Raw genomic sequence first — 23774 nt, 5'->3', positions numbered from 1 at the left:
AGGCTGAATACATGTGGGGATTCCCTAACAAACAGGCAACCCCCACATGTATTCAGCCTGCCTAGCAGCTGCAAATCATGCAGCTGCGTCGACATAAGCTAAATCTCCGAGCACGCCAACATACCATATTTTTCGGACTATAAGATGCACTTTTCCCCAAAAAAAATTGTGAGGAAAGTGGGGGGGTGCATCTTATAGTGTGAACGCAGGCTTACCAGTTGGTTGCAGCAGTGGTGTGGTGTGGCGGCGACAGAGGTGTGGCAATGCTGAGGCACGTGCAACTTAGCAGGGTTCCTTCCTCAGGTGTGGTGGCGGCCATCTTCCAGATTCCACACATGCGCAGATTGAGTTCTTTGCTTCCCGGCCGCAGGAGGCTGCGCGTGCGCAGATTGAGATCACGGTGGCCATTTTCCTGAAGCCGATTTCACAGATTGAGATCTCAGCTTCACTCGGCGTCAGGAAAATGGCCGCTGCGATCTCCATCTGCGCACGCGCTGCCTCCTATGGCCATTTTCCTGAAGCCCCGGGAAGTAGAGTACTCAATCTGTGCATGAACGGCCTCATGAAGATGGCCGCAGCCACCGAGAAACCCGTGATTAACCTGGCTCTGCTGCTCACCTTGGACACTGGGCCACGGCATCACCTCACCCGAGGAAGGGACCCTGCTCAGGTAAACGCCATACCACCCACACTTGAACATCAGCACTGCCGACAACGGACCGGACTTATGCTGAGGAAGGGACCATGCCTCCTGTAACCCTGCTGTACCACCACAGCCCTCAGATAAGATACCTTAAATTCGGACAATAAGATGGACCCTCATCTTATAAAAATCTTTTTTTCTGTTATTTTCACCCCACAATTTTGGGTGCGTCTTATGGTCTGGTGCATCTCATAGTCCGAAAAATACGGTACTCAGAGACCACCAGAGCATGCTCGGAGAAACCCGAGTAACGAGTATACTCACTCATCACTACTGAGCAGTCTACCTCCTCACCCACCATGTCATAGATGAGAAGCTACGTCATCATATGGGGCCTGAGTGACCAGAAGTGACAGTTCCTGCTAAAATGAACCCTGGACCCGCTGGGGATATTCCCACTGCCAAATATGTAATCAGTAACTTGTCTAATAAAGTTCAGTAAGAGGACTTTAGTCCTTGTGACTTAAGAAAATACCCGACTCTGGAGGCAGCCATGGATATGGATAAACTGAGGAGCAAAATAAAAAGCTTTACCTTGAGCCCCGGTGAGAATGGCCGGCAGGGATTTAGCAGGGTTCTCATTCAGCTCTTTGGCCTCTTGGGTCATGGGAAGTCCTCCTTCATCAACAGCTGCCTGTACGTCTGGGAAGATGGCGACTACAAGAACTGGGCAGAGTCTGCTGCCAGCAATGAGGGCTGCACTATGAACAGGCTGGCATACCCGCTCACCCGGCACCTCACCCTGGTGGACAACCGAGGATACGCCAAACTGGGGAGCTACGAGTCTGGAGAGATATTTGCTCAGCTGGGTAAGTGAGAGCAGCCATGATGAGGAGTCACGTTCTCCACCACTGGCTGCCATATTGATCAAGTGGAGAAAGCCTCGTCCGTCCATAAGATGATGGGTCATAAAAACTATCATCATCCGGTCTTCATAACAAGAACTGGAGCTTCTCACATGTGGTGGGTACCATGGGTGCAAATACAGACGAACAGCCACTCATACACCCATCATCCACTCACATTCCCATCATCCACTCACACAGTCATCATCCACTCATCATCCACTCACACAGCCATCATCCACTCATTATCCACTCACACAGCCATCATCCACTCACACAGCCATTATCCACTCACACAGCCATCATCCACTCACACAGCCATCATCCACTCATCATCCACTCACACAGCCATCATCCACTCACACAGCCATTATCCACTCACACTCCCATCATCCACTCACACAGCCATCATCCACTCATCATCCACTCACACACTCATCATCCACTCACACTCCCATCATCCACTCACACTGCCATCATCCACTCACACTCCCATCATCCACTCACACAGCCATCATCCACTCACACAGCCATCATCCACTCACACACTCATCATCCACTCACACTCCCATCATCCACTCACACTGCCATCATCCACTCACACTCCCATCATCCACTCACACAGCCATCATCCATTCACACTCCAATCATCCACTCACACACTCATCATCCACTCACATTCATTTGTTTACCTGCCTGAAGAAGGAGCCACTGTGCTCTGAAAGCTACAACTATATTTCTTCTGGTTACCAATAAAGGGATCCCTCCTAGGACATAATAGAGGGATCACTCTGAGAATCCTTTCGTCATCCGTCCTATAGACTGAACCTAGTGTCCTTATTCTGTGTCCCTAACACGTGCACCGCACTTACACCTTCAGCTGCACACTCCGGACATTACACCCCAGCTCGTCACTCGTCGTCTCCTATACTGCACATCACCAGAATACAATCAGAAAGAAAAAATATGTGCACAAGAACCAATAATAATAATAATAATAAGTACAATATTTTATTTACCAAAAAACAACAAAAAAACAGACAAAGTTATTAAAGAGTAGGAACTGCCATTGAGAAGAAGGCACTAGCTGAAACGTGCGTCGGGGCCGGCACCGTCACCCTCCAGAGGAGATGTTTGTACCATCGTGACCTCCTTTTACAGCTCTTCACGCTCTTTCAGGAGAACGTTTTCCTCTAGGATTTTGCTTTGATTCTTGCATGTATTACCTTGTGAAGTATGTCATCCCATCAGTTCTTATGTACAACCTCTGTGTACCGTGTGGTGGGGAATTGGTGCCATTTTTTTTGTTTACCACTTTTTAATAACTTTGTCTGTTTTTTGTTGTTTTTTGGTAAATGAAATTGTGTACTTTTTATTATTATTGGCTCTTGAGTACTTGAGTTCTTTCTGATTCTATTATATAGTACTGAACCTTATATATGTCCTTTATTAGTATTTTTGACACATTGGATCTTGCTGATTTTGATTTGATGCCTTAATTTTTGACCCAACTTCCTGTAAATCATCAGAGTACATTACATCAGACACACCTCACTATCTATATATACAAAAGCGAGTGTATGTGTGTATGTATCGATGATGATGTCATAATGGGTGCCATGGCGACGATGATATCATAAAGGTTGCCATGGCGAATATAATGTCATAATGGTTGCCATGGTGATGATGATGTCATAATGGTTGCCATGGCAAAGATGATTTCATAATGGGTATATTGGCACGGAACTATGGGATGGAGGATGTGTGATGGGTATATTGGAACGGGGCTATGGGATGGAGGATATGTATGATAGGTATATTGGCACAGAACTATGGGATGGAGGATGTATGATGGGTATATTGGCACAGGACTCTGGGATGGAGGATATGTATGATGGGTATATTGGCACAGGGCTATGGGATGGAGGGTGTGTATGATGGGTATATGGGCACAGGACTATGTGATGGAGGATGTGTGATGGGTATATGGGCAGGGGCTATGGGATGGAGGATATGTATGATGGGTATATGGGCACGGGACTATGGGATGGAGGTTATGTATGATGGGTATATGGGCACGGGACTATGGGATGGAGGTAATGTATAATGGGTATATGGGCACGGGACTATGTGATGGAGGATGTGTGATGGGTATATGGGCAGGGGCTATGTGATGGAGGATGTGTGATGGGTATATGGGCATGTGACTCTGGGATGGAGGATGTGTGATGGGTATATGGGCACGGGACTATGGGATGGAGGATGTGTGATGGGTAAATGGGCAGGGGCTATGGGATGGAGGTTATGTATGATGGGTATATGGGCATGGGACTATAGGATGGAGGTTATGTATGATGGGTATATGGGCACGGGACTATGTGATGGAGGATGTGTGATGGGTATATGGGCACGGGACTATGGGATGGAGGTTATGTATGATGGGTATATGGGCACGTGACTATGTGATAGAGAATGTGTGATGGGTATATGGGCACGTGACTCTGGGATGGAGGATATGTATGATGGGTATATGGGCACGGGACTATGGGATGGAGGATGTGTGATGGGTATATGGGCAGGGGCTATGGGATGGAGGTTATGTATGATGGGCATATGGGCAGAGACTATGGGATGGAGGTTATATATGATGGGTATATGGGCCTGGGCTATGTGATAGAGGATGTGTGATGGGTATATGGGCACGGGACTATGGGATGGAGAATAATCATAATTTGTTATAACTAACCACAGTTAGTTACTATGCCTGGGCAATGCCGAAATCTTCAGCTAGTCACATGTAAAACTGCATGACACTGTACACACAGTGCGCTTGTTGTCTTCAGGGGAGGAACAGGGTAAATCAGTCCGCATCCCTATACAGGGGTCACAGGGTTTGGGGTATCGGCCCTCCGCTGCTCTCGGCATGCTCATTATTATCGCTGTTTTTTTGGTTTTCAGGTCATTTGCTTCCTCTCGGCAGCGCAGTTGAGTGGAGTAAAGGATTTGGACTCGTAGAGAGAATCGTCCGAGCAGAAAAAATAATAGAGACCTCGGATTTCATTGTCCCGGTGTTCATCTACAGGCGAGTTACAAATGATATCAGCACTTTACATTTCATGTCACTGGATCGGGGCATGGGGAGCGGACCTACCTGATCCACTGATAGGCTTCAATATTACAGGGGTTGTCCACACTTGTATGTCAGTGAGTTATTCTTAAGATGGGCCGGGATCCAGCAATGTTCACCCCCATATTCATCAGTTCTGGCAGCAAAGTGAACAGTCCCGGTGTAACAGGCCAGATTATACCCCCAGGCCAGACTATACCCGGGGTTAAAGTGGCCTAGGCTAGATTATACCCCGGGTATACTTTGGCCTAGGCCAAACTATACCCCGGGGTATAAAATAGCCTAGGCCAAAGTATACCCCTCCAGGCCAGATTATACCCCCCAGGGTAAGCTGAGGGAAAGCTGCTCATTCTTCTAGGTCACAGCTCCCCCTCCCATCGGGCACTGCTCCTTTTCAAGCTCCTCCACCTCTGGTGACGCCAGGGATCTCCCTTTCTAAGCCCCACCCCCTCCCTATAGTCACATGTGACATGAAATCTTCAGCCCTGCTCGTGCCAGCTCGTTGTCTTGGCGCCTTGGATATGCTTGGAAAAGGGCTTTGTATACCTAGGGGGCACTGACGAGCACTGAGGGGTGGGTGGGGAACCCCTTTACTGGTTGCTATGGGATATAGCATGATCACTCTATCCTAGCAACACCTTGGATACGCTTGGAAAAGGGGTTTATCTATCTTGGGGGCACCATTGCAGCACTGCGGGTGGGTGGGGAAACCTTTTACTGGTTGCTATGGGATTTTACATGATCACTCTATCCTAGCAACGCCTTGAATACGCTTGAAAAAGGGGTTTATCTACCTTGGGGGCACTCTCGCAGCACTTAAGGATAGGTGGTTAACCCCTTAGGTGGTTGCTATGGGATTTTACATGACCACTTTATCCTAGCAACGGCTTGTATACGCTTGGAAAAGGGGTTTATCTACCTTGGGGGCACCCTTGCAGCACTGTGGGGAAGCCGGGGAACCCTTTTACTGGTTGCTATGGGATTTTACATGACCAATTTATCCTAGCAACGCCTTGTATACGCTTGGAAAAGGGGTTAATCTACCTTGGGGGCACCCTCACAGCACTGCGGGGTGGGTGGGGAACCCTTTTACTGGTTGCTATGGGATTTTACATGGCCATTCTATCCTAGCAACGCCTTGGATACGCTTAAAAAATGGGTTTATCTACCATGGGGGCACCCTCGCAGCACTGCGGGGAAGCCGGGGAACCCTTTTACTGAGGAAGGAAACAGCACAAAAATTCAAAAGCTGACTTAGGCCATAGTATACCCCCGGGGGATAAACTTTATACCAGGGGGTATAAAATAGTTTTTATAGTATTTCTCTAGGCCATAATGTTATCACTTCACTGTTTTTCTCACCCTATTGCTTATTTGTTGAAAAGTGTGCAGATCTGAACTGACAGTAGATGGCGCTGTCCTGTCAGTGCATAGTTAATGATAACTTGTTTTGTATGTTCTCTATGACACCTCTCTGCTCTCTATGACACCAAATCTTTTCCAATTTTGACAACCATGGAAGATCAATTGTATGACCAGCTTTTGAGATTCTACACTGCAACAGAACAAAGGTACCCTCAGTATACCTACGATCTACCTCCTGAGAAACGTGCAAATGCCAAGTCCCAGTTTAGACAAACAGCAAAGCCATATCGAGCCCAAGGAGGAATTGTTTATCATAGGGAAAAGGAGGTTCTTACTAAAAGTCGACTGCCAAATATCCTGAAGGCCTGTCATGACAACCCAATATCTGGGGGCCATTTTGGCAGAGATAAAACTTTAGCCAAAATCTCTGACCGGTTTTACTGGAAGGGAATGAAAAATGACGTTCACCAGTATGTGAAAGCCTGTCAAAAATGTTTTGTTATAAATCCCAAAATCACAAAGGAAGCTCCACCACTCAACAGTATATCAGTGCCTGGAAAAGTATGGAGCTTAGTTGGGATTGATATGATTGGCCCTCTTCAGGAAACATCAAATGGCAACAAATATATAGTTGCTGCCACTGATCATTTCTCCAAATGGACTGAAGCAACAGCTGTCCCAGATAAGAGTGCCAAGTCAGTGGCAAATTTTTTGTACTCCGTTATCTGTCGCCTTGGCTGTATGGAGACTCTGATTAGCGACCAGGGACGAGAGTTTGTAAACTCGATCATTGACAACCTGATGGAACATTTTCAAACAGATCACCGTATTTCATCTGCATACCACCCACAAACAAATGGCCAGCGGGAACGTGATAATCGGACACTTAAAGAAGCTCTTAGTAAGCTTGTCAATGACCAAGGAAACAACTGGGATCAATTCATCCCTGGTGTTCTGTTTGCCTATCACACATCTGTGCATGCTTCAACCAAGGTTACTCCATTTGAGGTCATGTATGGACGGAAGGCCAAGCTTCCCATGGACCTTAATCCCTCAAAAGATGATACGGTGGATCCCATGCCCATTTCAGATCATGCCACCCCTGATGTGCTAAATACACTGTCAAGCATTCTTAAAAAGCTGCACTCAGACGTCAGTACCAACATCCACTCTGCTCAAGAACACCAGAAGTGTGCCTTTGATCGCCGACACAAAAGCAACAAAGAAATCACTGCTGGTACCATAGTTTATATCAAGAATCAGCGCCGTATTCAACGCATAGGTTCAAAGATGGAACCACGCTGGATTGGACCTTATTTAGTTGTGGAATCCTTGACCAAGGGACGAGTAAAACTTAAGAACAACAAAACTGGCAAGATATTAAGCAACACATACCACACCAGCAACCTAAAGATTTACCAGGATAAAGAGGCTTCTCCACCATCCGATGATGATTATTCCAGTGACTCTGCCACACAGAAAAATAAGCAAACTAAGGCTTTCAACCTACTACCAAGTTCAAGAAGGAAGTATCTTAGCACCACTCTTGGCCTTACGTTTAGTAAGGTTGTATACTGTGGATGCAGACGAGACCTTGAACAACCACGGCGTACATATAAAACCAAAGGTGATGGAAACTGCTTCTTCCGGGCCATCAGCTACATCTTGACAGGAACAGAGGACAACCATTCCCTTCTCAGAGATAAAGTCATCCACCATATGAAAACTGACTTGACAAAAAAACTACAGGACTACTTGAACCAAAATGTGAATGAATATGTGAACATCTCTGGAATCTCTCGTGATGGAGTCTGGGCAACTGATGCAGAGATCATGACCACGGCGAATCTGTTGAGTTGCGACATAATAATCTACACAAACGTCGGTGACTCCATGGATTGGTTGACATATCCTGCAAGCTTCAATCTGCAGTCAACAACTGAACATGCACTGTATCTTGAAAATAAGCACGATCATTTCAATGTTGTTATCAGTGTTTAGCTTTAAACGTTAATTTGGTAGCAAGGACATGCTAGACTAAATGTCATAATACACAGAATGACTGTTGGGCGATTTGTTGCCCCAGATAATTGCATTGCATGATAAGTGACTTATAGCTAATGAGAAATTATTGCCCCCCCTCCCACCGCTAGGTGGTGCTGGCTCTGCTTCTACAAGCTCCAACGGCACTAGCCAGGTGCCGCTCTCCTCTATGGCGCCTGGCTGTGACGTCGGCGCATGGAGAGGCAGCGCCACCTAGCGGCAGGAGGGGGACCCCGTCTACCAGGAGACGGGCAGCGGCGGTTAGCGAGGGGGGGTAATCGGGCAGCCCCCCTAAGGTAACTATAAAATGGGGGGGTATTTGTAATGCATATGCATTACAAATACCCCCCTTTACAACTACTTTTGCCATGGGCAAAAGTTTTGTATAGTGGGAGGTACTCTTTAAGAATTGTCAGTTTGGTTTCTCAATAAAATGTTGAAGCATTAAGTAATTCTTGTGTATATCACTCAATGCAAATGATTTCATTGGGGTATAATATGAGCTGAGAGGTATAAATTGGGCTAGGCAACTTTAACCCCAGATTAGTTACATAATCTGGCCTGGAGGGGTATAGTTTGGCCTAGGCTATTTTACACCCCGGGGTATAGTTTGGCCTAGGCCAGTTTATGCCCGGGTATACTCTGGCATAGACCAAATTATACCCGGGGTTAATCTGGGACAGGGTTACTTTGGCCTGTTACACCGAGGAACCCTTTTACTGGTTGCTATGGGATTTTACATGACCACTTTATCCTAGCAATGCCTTGTATATGCTTGGAAAAGGGGTTTATCTACCTTGGGGGCACCCTGCTTGCTATAGGGTTTTACATGGTGTAAGTACCTTAGATTGATCATTTGAAATCGCTTAGCAACCAGGAAAAGAGTTCCCCAGCCTCCATGCAATGCTGCGACAGTGCCCCCAAGGTAGATAAGCCCCTTTTCCAAGCGTATCCAAGGCGTTGCTAGGATAAAGTGGCCATGTAAAATCCCATAGCAACCAGTAAAAGGGTTCCCCGGCTTCCCCGCAGTGCTGTGAGGGTGCCCCCAAGGTAGATAAACCCCTTTTCCAACCGTATCCAGGGCGTTGCTAGGATAAAGTGGCCATGTAAAATCCCATAGCAACCAGTAAAAGGGATCCCCACCCACCCCGCAGTGCTGTGAGGGTGCCCCCAAGGTAGATTAACCCCTTTTCCAAGCGTATACAAGGCGTTGCTAGGATAAATTGGTCATGTAAAATCCCATAGCAACCAGTAAAAGGGTTCCCCGGCTTCCCCGCAGTGCTGTGAGGGTGCCCCCAAGGTAGATAAACCCCTTTTCCAACCGTATCCAGGGCGTTGCTAGGATAAAGTGGCCATGTAAAATCCCATAGCAACCAGTAAAAGGGATCCCCACCCACCCCGCAGTGCTGTGAGGGTGCCCCCAAGGTAGATTAACCCCTTTTCCAAGCGTATACAAGGCGTTGCTAGGATAAATTGGTCATGTAAAATCCCATAGCAACCAGTAAAAGGGTTCCCCGGCTTCCCCGCAGTGCTGTGAGGGTGCCCCCAAGGTAGATAAACCCCTTTTCCAACCGTATCCAGGGCGTTGCTAGGATAAAGTGGCCATGTAAAATCCCATAGCAACCAGTAAAAGGGATCCCCACCCACCCCGCAGTGCTGTGAGGGTGCCCCCAAGGTAGATTAACCCCTTTTCCAAGCGTATACAAGGCGTTGCTAGGATAAATTGGTCATGTAAAATCCCATAGCAACCAGTAAAAGGGTTCCCCGGCTTCCCCGCAGTGCTGTGAGGGTGCCCCCAAGGTAGATAAACCCCTTTTCCAACCGTATCCAGGGCGTTGCTAGGATAAAGTGGCCATGTAAAATCCCATAGCAACCAGTAAAAGGCTATAGTCTGGCCTGAGGGTATAGTGTGGCCTGTTATAGTTTGGCCTAGGCTGTTTTACATCCTTAGGTATAGTTTGGCCTAGGCCAAAATATACCCAGGGTTAAATGTAGCCTAGGCCACTTTAACCCTGGGGGGTATAATGTGGCCTGGAGGGGTATAGTTTGGCCTAGGCTATTTTACACCCCGGGGTATAGTTTGGCCTAGGCCATTTTATGCCTGGGTATAGTTTGGCCTAGGCCAGTTTATACCCCGGGGTATACTCTGGCCTAGGCCAAATTATACCCGGGGTTAATCAGGGACGGGGTTACTTTGGCCTGTTACACCGGGTCAGTACAGCGCCTCACACCGTGTAGGTAAAAGGGAAAGGCGTGCACTCTGTTGGAGTGAAGCTGGTGCAGGCTGAACCTGGAATGGATCCAGTAAACTCATAGATTTGGACCAACAACCGCACTCAGACAATGTATTCAGATTGCATCAGAAATGTGAAATATTTGTTGAGTAACACCTCAGTGGTCAATAGAGTTCTGAGGTAACGTTTCGACCCTTTGGGTCTTTATCAAACCTAACTTAATGAGTAGAGAGTGATGGAGGAGAGAGGGGGACACTTGTCCGATGGATGGAGATAGAAACTCCACAAAGTATCCAAGAAAGCTGGGAAGTGCGGGGGTCCGGTACGGCACGGACAGGGAGCAGCGTCCCTAGAGGCACTGTGGGTCCAGCAGGAGAGAGGAAGGCGCATCATGTGCGAGTATACGGCGCAGGAGCTCGCTCCGCGGAGTGCAGGCTGTATTATAAAGCATCCGCCTCTGCCTGCCGGGGTCAGCGCTCACTCCAACCATGTAATCGGCGTGAGCCTGGAGGGGGGACCTCTCAGAAAGCCCCCAACACATTCCCTGATGTTGTCGCGAGGTGCCAATTGTTTGCCATAGCAGCCGGGGCCCGTTGATGCCATCTTGTGTTTGCTGTGGAGCCCACTCCTTACTGAAGGCTCGCTGCATAACAAATCCTCTACGGGAACGGCGATGGGCGGCGAAAAGGAAAAATGTCATTATACCAATAAAAACAAAGTGGAATCAACCTCGTCCTCCACAATCCAAAATAAAGAAATGTATCAATAAGAATATTCAATATTGCTGCATCCATCAGCGTCCGACCTATGGAAATATACAGTTATTTAACCCATAAGACAAAGCGAAGGGCGATGACCCAAAGCACGAAACAGACCCAAAGGGGCCAGTCTGAGCATAAAACACAAAAAAGAAATCACACCGGGGTCCGAGACATAGGAAAGTGCTACGGGTACACGGACTCAGTACCTTGCCGCAGCCATTCTCTGAGGCTCAGACGACATTCTCCCGTACGTTTTCTTGGCGTTTCTTCTGTTTTTTAATGTCACCTAATAATATTGATATATTTGATTAAACATTTAATTGCTTCTATCCTGCACCGCTTTTCCCATAAAGAAAACAGGAAAAAAAGGAAAAATTGATTTTTTTTCTAGCAGAATTTTCTATATAAATTGCAATAAAAAAGTGATCATAATGTTACATGAACTCGAAAATGGTCCCAATAACGACATCAGCTGAGCAAAAAACGCCACAAAGGTCATGGACAGAAAAATGTAAACGTTGCGGGTCTCAGAAGATGCTGACACAAACGACATTTTTTTTTTGCAAACTAAAGCGGTTTTACGCTCGTAGGACAACGGCTTCTTAAGCAAAATGTTCGACCCCATAAAATAGTAAAGCCTACACTCCCCTCTGGTGCCGGGGTCGTTCCTGCGGAGTCGGCACTCGCGGTCCTGGGGCTTTGATGCGGTGTTGTGACATGTGACTCCGGCGTCCAATCAGCTGTGGCGTCACTGTCTCCGCCTTTGGATAAACTGAACATAAAGAGGAAGTCAGAGATCAGCTGATCCCGGACTTCCTCTTCATGATCGATTTGTCTGAAGGCGGAGACAGTGACGCTGGCGCTGATTGGACGCTGGAGTCACATGTCACAACACCGCATCAAAGCCCCAGGACCGCGAGTGCCGACACCACAGGAACGACCCCGGCATCGGATGGGAGTGTAGGCTTTATTATGTTATCAGGGCATAATATGTAGTTTAAGAAGGGTCTGTCGTAGGAGTGGAAACCCCTTTAACGATTTTTTTTACCCCTTAAATAATAATAAAGCAAAACAAAATTAACTGTACAAGTTTGCTATCGCCTCAGTCATATTGACCCAGAATAATCATTTTACCGGGTCATTTTTGCCACACAGTGGATGACGTAAAAACGAACTTTCCCCAAAAAAGGCAGAATTGTGGATTTGTTTTTCAGCTCATCCTTTCGCGGCAGTTAGATTTTTTCCGTTTTCCAGTATGTGGTTAAATGGTCAGTCGGCCATGATCAAAAAGTTTGAAGCATTTAAATTCAGGCGGTGGCAAAATATGGCCCCTAAGAAGTCATCCTCAACAAGTCCACAGGGCAGATCATCATGTAGAGAGGGCTCAGGAGCTGAACTCCCTCCGTACAGGGCAGACGGTGGCTTCACTATACAGCTGCCAGAGCTGAGTGCTGATCGCTGCTGTTAACCATTTAGATGCTGCTGTCAATCTCCAACAGTGGTGATTATATGAATAGGTTATTTACTCATGCTCCCATTGGCCCTGTAACATGATTATGGGGAATCAATGCCTCACAATGAGGAGGACCCGCAGCTGCCATTATTAGCTTTCCTATGACGCTCAGCAACATATGTGGCCATGATTTGTCCTTTGTGCTGCAATATTGCGTTGTAAGTAATGAAACAACCTCAAGTGCACTAAGGGGACTAAAAAATAACCCGACCTGTAAGAGAAGAAAAACCCCTTTTATTATACTCCCCTGGGAGGTGGTCCGGTCACAGAGGGGTCGCTGGTTTTGGTCCCGCGCCTCTCATCATCTTACAGTTGCCGCCCTCCTTCTTGCTTACTGTGGATGATGTATCCCTATGTCTTCCACACCGTCTCCCCGGCTTAACGCTCCTGTGCAGGCGTCCTTCTTTGCCCTGACGAAGGCAGCGTACAGTACCACAGACCACAAGTGTCGGGGATCTCTGACCATTCCTGGCACCTGCACACTGCAGCACTTTGCTCTGTCCTCAACAGGACACAGAAGTCCACCTGCACAGGAGCGCAATGCCGGGGAGACTGAGTGGATGATGTAGGACGCGGACGCGTCTCCACAAGAAGTAAGAAGGAGGACGGCATGACAAGAAGATGGGAGGCGCTGGACCAAGAAGAGCGACACCCCTCGGACCGGACCGTACCCCAGGTGAGTATAATGAAAGTTATTTTTCTTCTCTTACAGGCCGGATCGGGAGCAGATATACAGCATTATAGAATCCTGTATAGGATATCGGCACTGAGAGGTGCTGGCCGCATCTTATATCAGACAGACCTGCTGACAGGTTCCCTCTAACAATGTACAGATGCCGGTTATCACTAGAATATTGATCACATGGATTTCTTCATTCATAGTGTGAAGACCGGCGTCCACCCCACCGAGGCCGACGAGATCAAACATCTGCTACATACTGCCGCCAAACTCACTGGTAAGAATCCAGTCAACTACTACGTTCATGTGACAGCGGCCAAAGGCTCGAGGGATATTCACACATGACTTTTTCCAGTGTTTTTTAAGCAGATTCACTCTGAGAAAAGAGAGAATAGTGTTTAATAAGCGCTCGATAGACCATTAATTAACTTCTATGGAAAAACCTGTTATTCTGTGCCGGTGCTCCAGGCCGTGGAGCGTCTGTTACATGATTCAGGCTTTCAGAACCGCCGAGCGTCTAAGAGAAGACACCTGACCATTCCGGAAGTGTTTTCCAATAAGATGACACAACACACTACACAATAGAAGTCAATGGAAGGGCTAAAAAATGGCGGAAACTCCCCAGGGTCTTTTTGAGCATTTTTTTTCTGCGATTTCTTCATTGATTAATGGATTTACTAAAATATCCAGAAATACAAACAAAAAGATGGCAAAATGCTCGAAAAATTTGCAGGCGGAAAAGAACGCTGACAACAGATTCAAAAACAACTGAAAATACAATTAAAAAACGCTCGGGATCACAAAGCGCTAAAAAGAAAGGAACGATTCCTGAAGCATCTTCTGCATGAATAATAGACGGTTTTGAACCCTGGAAACAGATGTAGTGTGAACATGTCCTTAGGCTGCGTGCGCAGAGCGCTTTTATTTTGAGTGTTGACTTTTCCAATGCACACCATTTCAGGAAACGTTTCTTCCTTGCTGAGTTTTTGGAGGAGTTTTTAATTTGAGCGGAGGTTTTAGAAGAGTTTTTGAAGCAGTTTAAGGATATGTCCACATGTCATCTTTAAGATGCCGGCAGACCAGCGGAGGTTTTCCTAGATGAAGACACTTTTGGAAGAAGTCGGTGGTCTTTCTGCTAATGCGTTTTTCGCAGCCTTGGCACATGTGCACACAGTGCTTTATAGGCCCCGGCCCAGCCTCAGAGGTTGACCAGGTGAAGCCACTTCCTGAAAACTCTGGCAGGTGGTTTCCTGAGGAGGCATTTGCTCCACTGTTGGTGTCTTTCACCTTATACTCTCGGCACAGAGCGTGGGCAGCTTCCCAGAAGAAGCCATTTGAAGAATTAGAAGTTACTTCTTTGAACCGCTTTGGGCTTCCTAAGATGCCGAGTGATTAAATGTAGAGACCAGTCCGTTCTCAGGAGGCCTCTGCTTGGAAGCTCTGTGCCTTGTTATCAATATGATTTATAGTTCTACTAATACTGTAGTTTTACTCTTCACTTTATCTGCAACTGAAGGAGGAGGACCATCCCACTAGAAACTAGTAGGTAAGGAAACTGAACGGCTCTTAGCCGTTCAAGAGACAACATGAGAACATCCCTTTAACATACAATTGCCTCTGAGTTGGGTGGAGACTAGCCACTATCATTTCTCCGATATGTAACACACAGACATCAGGGATTCCTGCTCCTCTTTATTCCTTAGCTATCCCACAGACAGAAGCAGAAGAAACATAGAGGAGTATTATGCTGTAGTACTGAGCGGTGCAGATGTGCATCCATACATTCAGAGGGAAAATACTTGTTAGAAAGCTCAGCATGTTCTTTCTGCGTCTGTCTCTGCTTGTTTCCTCCCTCTGCTCCTCATCCATCTTCATGCAGTATAATAAGAGCAGTCCTTCTTATCTTGAGCAAGACGGGGTTGAGCGGTTTTTTCCGTGGATGGTGCCTTCACAAGGCAGGATGAGGGGGAGAGGTGATTTGTAAGCTGATGGTAAGATATATTATAAAATTCCTTATAGTCACATGTACTCTTAATTTGCATTTCCTACGTTAAGCTCTTGATGCAACTTGGAACAAGCATCTCATATCTGGACCGTTGCATCCTTGTCTTATAAATGCTCAGTAACCAGTAGAAATGTTTCGACTTTCGAGTAGATGGTGGAGCTGGTGGAGCTATGACCGAATTTCCAATGCCGATTTCAGAGTCTTTCCTTTCTGCTTCCTTCCCAGGGATTTACCCAATTGTCGTTCTTACCTACAAGACAAGTGGGAGCCTGACTGACACCATCGCAGCATTCAGGGACATGGGGGCCGAGAAGATATTTGCATTTGAAAACTATACCCTTGAAGACTGTGATAAGACAAGGGGAAGGCACGAGGAAGTCCTGAAGTTCTTATCCGAGGTCATTGAGGAGGCGATATTCCGAATTGACCATTCCCGGGATCCAGAGAGAGAAATGAAGGAGCGGAAACAATTTGTACTAAATTATGTGCATGAGCGAGAGAAAAAGCTGCAGGAGGACAAGGTGGAGAGACACAAGGTGCAGGAGAAGGCCATCCTAGTGACCCAACTAAGGAAAGAAGAGGAGACACTGGGGAAGCTGAGGAAGAGGGAAGAGATGGAGATGGAGGAAGAAGTGCGGAGGAAGCAGGAGGAGATGGAGCGGATGAATCTGGTAAACCAGGCCAGACGAGAGGCGGAAATCAGGGCTCAGAGGGCGAGCAAAGACAAGAAAAAGAAGTGGTATGATCGCCTATTTCACTAGTGACCTTCTCATCAAGCTCTGACCACAGACACCAGACTCCATCTCTTTCTTTCATTTTTTTATTTTTGATTGATCCCAGCAGAACTTTGAACTTTTCTTTGAGCTCAGAGACATTGACTTTTTTGTGTGTGAATGAGGAAAAACATAAAATAAAAGGCTGCATAAGACATTGGTGGGAACAGGGCCAAGCCCAGCAGTGGTTACCATTCATGCAGTGATGACACATGGTGTCCACAGGTTACACCGCATTTACACCGTGTGGTATCTTGGTTCACAGTGAAATTTTATGATTTTTTATTTAAAAAGAAAGCAGCGATCTCATCATGGGCCGATTCAATCACCACAAATCCGTATCCTTGTGATGAGGAGGCTGCAACCACCAAACTTCAAAGGAAAGTCCAGAAGGCAGGTTATGCCAGAATCCTAGAGGAAAACTACGAGTAATGTTCCAAAAAATTTAGCAACTCTAAATTTCACCCAATTTTTCTGACTTTTGGACTTTTTCTGGTAATCGTGGTCGCAGGGGTGGAAAGGTACAGGGTGCGGAAAATACATCTGACAAATTCATCAACACATCTGCTATAAAAGTACCAACAACAACACTGGGAATCTACACCAGCCCCTGAGTGCAGTAACCTGCCTGGCAGAGGAGTGTGATGTAAGAAGCGACAAACCCATTAAGACGCGGGATCTCTTACCACATACATGACAAACGTCTGACTCCAGGATCCATTACCGTATACATGACACAAGTCTGACTCCAGGATCCCTTACGGTGTACAGGACACAAGTCTGACTCCAGGATCCCTTACCACGTACATGACACAAGTCTGACTCCAGGATCCCTTACCACGTACATGACACAAGTCTGACTCCAGGATCCCTTACCACGTACATGACACAAGTCTGACTCCAGGATCCCTTACCATGTACATGACACACGTCTGACTCCAGGATCCCTTACGGTGTACAGGACACAAGTCTGACTCCAGGATCCCTTACCACGTACATGACACAAGTCTGACTCCAGGATCTCTTACCATATACAGGACACAAGTCTGACTCCAGGATCCCTTACCACGTACATGACACAAGTCTGACTCCAGGATCTCTTACCATATACATGACACAAGTCTGACTCCAGGATCTCTTACCACGTACATGACCCAAGCCTGACTCCAGGATCCCTTACCACGTATATGACACACGTCTGACTCCAGGATCCCTTACCACGTACATGACACAAGTCTGACTCCAGGATCCCTTACCACGTATATGACACACGTCTGACTCCAGGATCCCTTACCACATACATGACACACAAGTCTGACTCCAGGATCCCTTACCATATACATGACACAAGTCTGACTCCAGGATCCCTTACACATACATGGCACAAGTCTGACTCCAGGATCCCTTACCACATACATGACACACAAGTCTGACTCCAGGATCTCTTACCACGTACATGACACAAGTCTGACTCCAAGATCCCTTACCACGTACATGACACAAGTCTGACTCCAGGATCCCTTACCACGTACATGACACAAGTCTGACTCCAGGATCCCTTACCACGTACATGACACAAGTCTGACTCCAGGATCCCTTACCGTATACATGACACATGTCTGACTCCAGGATCCCTTACCTCGTACATGACACAAGTCTGACTCCAGGATCCCTTACCATGTACATGACGCAAGTCTGACTCCAGGATCTCTTACCACGTACATGACGCACGTCTGACTCCAGGATCCCTTACCGTATAAATGACACAAGTCTGACTCCAGGATCCCTTACCACGTACACGACACAAGTCTGACTGCAGGATCCCTTACCACGTACATGACACAAGTCTGACTCCAGGATCTCTTACCACGTACATGACACAAGTCTGACTCCAATATCTCTTACCACGTACATGACACAAGTCTGACTCCAGGATCCCTTACCACGTACATGACACAAGTCTGACTCCAGGATCTCTTACCACGTACATGACACAAGTCTGACTCCAGTATCTCTTACCACGTACATGACACAAGTCTGACTCCAGGATCTCTTACCACGTACATGACACAAGTCTGACTCCAGTATCTCTTACCACGTACATGACACAAGTCTGACTCCAGGATCCCTTACCCCGTACATGACACAAGTCTGACTCCAGGATCTCTTACCACGTACATGACACAAGTCTGACTCCAGGATCCCTTACCACATACATGACACAAGTCTGACTCCAGGATCCCTTACCACGTACATGACACAAGTCTGACTCCAGGATCTCTTACCACGTACATGACACAAGTCTGACTCCAGGATCTCTTACCACGTACATGACACACGTCTGACTCCAGGATCTCTTACCACGTACATGACACGTCTGACTCCAGTATCTCTTACCACGTAAATGACACAAGTCTGACTCCAGGATCTCTTACCACGTACATGGCACACGTCTGACTCCAGGATCCCTTACCACGTACATGACACAAGCCTGACTCCAAGATCCCTTACCGTATACATGACACAAGTCTGACTCCAGGATCCCTTACCACGTACATGACACAAGTCTGACTCCAGGATCCCTTACCACGTACATGACGCAAGTCTGACTCCAGGATCCCTTACTGTATACATGACACAAGTCTGACTCCAGGATCCCTTACCACGTACATGACACAAGTCTGACTCCAGGATCCCTTACCACGTACATGACACAAGTCTGACTCCAGGATCTCTTACCACGTACATGACGCAAGTCTGACTCCAGGATCCCTTACTGTATACATGACACAAGTCTGACTCCAGGATCCCTTACCACGTACATGACACAAGTCAGACTCCAGGATACCTTACCGTATAAATGACACAAGTCTGACTCCAGCATCCCTTACCACGTACATGACACAAGTCTGACTCCAGGATCCCTTACCACGTACATGACACAAGTCTGACTCCAGGATCCCTTACCACGTACATGACACAAGTCTGACTCAAGGATCCCTTACCACATACATGACACAAGTCTGACTCCAGGATCCCTTACCACGTACATGACACAAGTCTGACTCCAGGATCCCCTACCGTATACATGACACAAGTCTGACTCCAGGATCCCTTACCACGTACATGACACAAGTCTGACTCCAGGATCCCCTACTGTATACATGACACAAGTCTGACTCCAGGATCCCTTACCACGTACATGACACACGTCAGACTCCAGGATCCCTTATGGCGTACATGACACACGTCAGACTCCAGGATCCCTTATGGCGTACATGACACGTGTCTTACACCTGGGTCCCTTATGGAGCACGTGACCCGTCTCTGACCCCAGGATCCCTTATGGCACACATCACGCACGTCTGATTCCAGGATCCCTTACGGAGTACATGACACCAGTCTATGGATCAGGACCAAGATTCATTTATATTCTTTTAAATCATTGTGCAAATAAATAAATGGGAGCGCAGTCTGTCTGCCAACGCATTTCACACGTTCTTACTCACGAAGTATCTAACTGCTCTACCACACGGGATGTAAAAGCAAACTACGCTCCTCTTACTACTTCCTTAAAGTAAACATAACCCTTAAAGGGAAACTGTCACATGAACCAATGGCAGCATGAATTGCAGCCAAGTCTATCATTCTCTGAAGTTCTTGGAAGAGCGGTGGCCCTGGACTTGTCTCGTCTCTGGCCATGGTCCTTGGCCAACACTTTACAGCATATTTTCTCAGAAACATGTGAGCCATTTCGGTCAGCCCTTACCCAAAGTGCATGAGGACGTAAGACTTCTTATCTCTTTCTTATATATTTCCTCTTCCTATCACACAGGAGTTACCAATGTATCACTAAAGCATCTTGTCAGAATATCCCCGACTAGATGGCCTGTTTATCACTGATTATGAAGACTCCGTTGTCCCTCTTCCAGATCTTCAGATACTTACCATTTATTTCCCTTCTTACCCGACTTCATTCTTCTGCTCCTCAGCAGACTTTGGCTTTGGTTGCAGTTTCTGGTTTTGAGCCAGATGATGTTCTCTGACGTCTCCTCACGGGCTCTCCCACCTCGGCCTACATTTTCATTGAAGAGGACCTGTCACGTGCCATAAAAATGTCTTTTTTTTACTTGGTGTAAACGCCTCTGTTCTCCTGGATCTGGAGTGGTCTTCTTTGCTCCTACTGTTCTCTGCTCCTGAGATTTGTGTCCATCTTCCCTAACTCTAGCCTGGTTAGCAAAGTGGACGTGATGCTCATCTCTCATCTCATCTGGGAGCATCTTATTGATGACCATGCCCACTTGGCTAAAAAGACTGGATTTATATATATTGGGAAGAGGAGGCCATAGGTGAGGAGCAAAAGAAGAACAATGTCAGATTCAAGAAAACAGCAGCATTTACACCAGGAAGAAAAGTACCGTCCATATTGATGATAAGTAGCAGGTTCACTGTAAGGACTAATTCACCCGGCCGAGTGCGATGGAGCATCACAGATCACTCGGACCAGTGTTATTCTATGAGGCAGCTCAGATATCAAATTATTTTATTTTATTTCATTACATCCGAGAATCAGAATGGACACTTCCAAACAAGTCTATGGGTGTGTGGAAACTATTTGGACTGCACTCGGATGACGCCAGCAAAGGAGATGGAGAAATTACTTTCTCCATCTCCTCTGCGATTCCTTGATGAGAGAAGATCGGAGCACAGAGCGCGGACACTCGGATCATGGCCGCAGCACAGAGCGCGGACACTTTGGAGCCGAGGGCCACTAGCAGATCACATCCTATGCCGTACGCTGGTGAGACCCCGGCCTACATATTCCTCTAGGATCCGGCTCCTCCTTCCTTCCCTTCATTGATAGACACCTATCGTTTCCCTCCATAACCCTTAGGCCCTAACCTTACCTGCCCTGACTACACCGATAACTGCCTAGACCTCAACTCTTCCTACATTAATCTTAGACTTAAGTTTTGGAAATATTCCAGGTTGCCAACTATGCTGAATTCTCCCAAGAAATTGAGTTTGCAGTGAATCAATTTGTAAAGAGTCAAAGGTCCCACAAAGCCTGTAATTGCCCTAACATTTGTGTAAGACTCTCCGAGGTCTCCCAGGATTGTATTCAACAACTTTTCATGTCTTAAATACAAACACAACCTTATTAATGTCAAAGTGACATCAACTAGATGTCTTGACTCATTTTCTTCACGTTCATTCGCTGCCTGTACAGCGTCTTCAGTGTTTTTTGGCTTTTTCTCTCTATATCTCTATGCCTAACCTGGGAGCTGTGACGTTCTCTCTCTATCCAGCTTCCCTGCACATTGGCTGCTGCATTCCATGCCTCGGCTTTCATACAGGCTATGAATTAGCTGTGATGTGATAGCTGCAAGGTATTATTGGGAAACTCAACATTTACAATGTGAGGCGATGTGGCCGATGTGGCAATCTTTTAGAAAATGTAAAATGGTGGCAACGATTTTAGGTGAGTCACATATTGTTCTGGATCATAATTCCTAATATTTGTCAAGTCCATTTACTGATCTCTGTTGAGCAGTGTTCATCTCTTCAGTAGTCGGGAAATGCCGGACACGTCAGTCCTGTGTGGTGGCGACAGCCGGGATCTGACGCTCTCTGTGTATGAAGGAGTCGCGCCTTGTAAATGATGGAGCTGTAAAGTTGCCAGCGCTCCAGCTTTACTGGCCATAAACTCAGCAAATTCACCTTTGGATCTCGTATGACTCAAATAAATCAGCGCTCGTGTGTATAAAGCTACATGTCCTGAGCAATAACTTTTATATTTGTACCTTATCAATTAATTAATCTGCACATATCTATAAGTTACTTGTTTGTTGTTGTTGTTTTGTTCTGGTTTTGTTGTTTTGTTCGGTTGTTGTTTTTGTTGTTTTATTCAGTTGTTGTCTTGTTCTGTCGTTGTTGTTTTGTTCAGTTGTTGTTTTTGTTGTTTTGTTCGTTTGTCGTTGTTGTTTGGCCTCCTTATTCAGATGTTTTAGACAAATTCATCACGTGTGATTTTAAGAAATGTTGCAACATTTAGTTTTCAATACAATGGGAACTAATGTGTATTGTTCTAAAGCATCGTGCAACTTTTTCCTCTAAAAAGGTGTAAAAAGGTGAAACACAAAATCAGAGGAATAATCCACTTTTGACAATTTTTTAAATTTGCCAAAGAAAATGGCAATGAATAGTACAAGACAAAAAACACAAAAAACTGATGAATCGCAACCTGCCGATCTCAGCCACAACTTCAGCAGAAATGTACTGAGGACCTGAGGACCAGAGTAGAGATGAGCGAACATCGTCGGCTCCCTCCTTATGCCATCAGCTATAGCGCTTACCGAGGGAACCCGGATACCTGGAGCGCTCCCGATCATCAGATGTTCCACTCCGCGGCCGTGTGACAGTTACAGCACATACATGGAGTTCCTGTGTGTTGTCTACGGCACCGGACACCTGATTATCGGGGGCGCTCCAGGTATCCGGGTTTCCTCGGTAAGTGCTATAGCTATTCGGATAAGGAGGGAGCCGGCGATGTTCGCTCATCTCTACCGGAGACCCACCGGGTCCTTGCACTGCAATACGCGACGGTGGTAAATCAGGGGCCGGCAGCTGGTATCAATCTGCCAATCACAGGAGGCGCATAGCAGTGATGTCATGGAGTGATGTCAGCAGCAGGCCAAAGTCAGCAGCAGGCCTCCACGCTTGTCACAGGATAGGACGCTGCGCGTCGCGAAAGTGGGGGAAGGCAAGAAGAATTGTTCCAGTATTTTAAAGGTGCTGGAGAAGAACAGGGAACATTATATCTGGAAGGGGCCCAGGATGGGGGTCAATATACCAAGCTGAGGCCTAGTATGGGGACATTATATCAGAAAGAGTCCCAGGATGGGGAATATTATATCTGAAAGTGGCCTAGGGTAGGGGACAATATACCAAGCTGGGGCCTAGTATGGCGACATATTATCAGGATGGGGCCCAGGATGGGGAATATTATACCTGAAAGTGGCCTAGGATGGGGGACAACATATCAAGTTTAGGCCTATTATGGGGACATTATATCAAGAAGGGGTCCAGGATGGGGAATATTATACCAGGAAGGGGCCTAGGGTAGGGGACAATATACCAAGCTGGGGCCTAGTATGGGGACATTATATCAGGATGGGGAATATTGTACCAGAAAGGGGCCTAGGATGGGGGACAATATACCAAATTTAGGCCTAGTATGGGGACGTTATATCAGGATAGGGAACATTACACCAGGAAGGGGCAAGGGATGGAGGACAATATACCAAGTTGGGCCTAGTATGGGGACATTATACCAGGAAGGGGCCAGGGATGAGATACATTATATCATATCATATTAGGGTAGCAGGATGGGGTAACATTATTATTATAAGGAGCCCAGGATGGCATACATTAGACCACAAAGGGGCCCAAGATGTGGGACATTATGGTAGGGGTTCGGGATGGGTGACATATGTTACTGGAAGGGGTCAGGATGGGAAAGCGGTTGGCCACCACTAGGACATTCCCTTTTTGATGTAAATGTTTGGCCCGATAAAATAAAGAAGCCTATACTCACCCCAAGTGCTGGCACCATTCTAGAGGTGTCGGCACTCGCGTTCCCGGGGCTCATGTGTGATTGTTATGACACGTAACAGAATAATAAAATTATTAAATAATAATTTATGAAATTATTATTTGAGGAAGA

The 23774-nt window shown here is 46.6% G+C and overlaps 1 protein-coding gene across 1 annotated transcript; it reads left to right on the top strand.

Annotated features, from left to right (window-relative positions):
* The first annotated feature begins 1039 nt into the window (after positions 1 to 1039).
* Positions 1040 to 16203, top strand: LOC143784166 (uncharacterized). Its single transcript, XM_077272058.1, has 4 exons — positions 1040 to 1512; positions 4507 to 4630; positions 13474 to 13547; positions 15501 to 16203. The coding sequence occupies exons 1-4, from the start codon at positions 1197 to 1199 to the stop codon at positions 16034 to 16036; spliced, it is 1050 nt and encodes a 349-aa protein (XP_077128173.1). The 5' UTR covers positions 1040 to 1196; the 3' UTR covers positions 16037 to 16203.
* Positions 16204 to 23774: the final 7571 nt, after the last annotated feature.

The sequence above is a fragment of the Ranitomeya variabilis genome, chromosome 7 (assembly GCF_051348905.1).
Source record: "Ranitomeya variabilis isolate aRanVar5 chromosome 7, aRanVar5.hap1, whole genome shotgun sequence".
NCBI classification, from domain to species: domain Eukaryota; kingdom Metazoa; phylum Chordata; class Amphibia; order Anura; family Dendrobatidae; genus Ranitomeya; species Ranitomeya variabilis.
Note: the sequence above shows the minus strand (reverse complement) of the source record. Positions and strands in the feature narration are given on the sequence as shown.

What these genes read in the sequence shown, in the direction of transcription:
- LOC143784166 (XM_077272058.1), top strand. Translation starts at nt 1,197, where the DNA reads ATGGATATGGATAAACTGAGGAGCAAAATAAAAAGCTTTACCTTGAGC. An exon ending in AGAGATATTTGCTCAGCTGG is followed by an intron (nt 1,513 to 4,506) that starts GTAAGTGAGAGC and finishes TTTGGTTTTCAG; the next exon opens with GTCATTTGCTTCCTCTCGGC. An exon ending in TACTGCCGCCAAACTCACTG is followed by an intron (nt 13,548 to 15,500) that starts GTAAGAATCCAG and finishes CTTCCTTCCCAG; the next exon opens with GGATTTACCCAATTGTCGTT.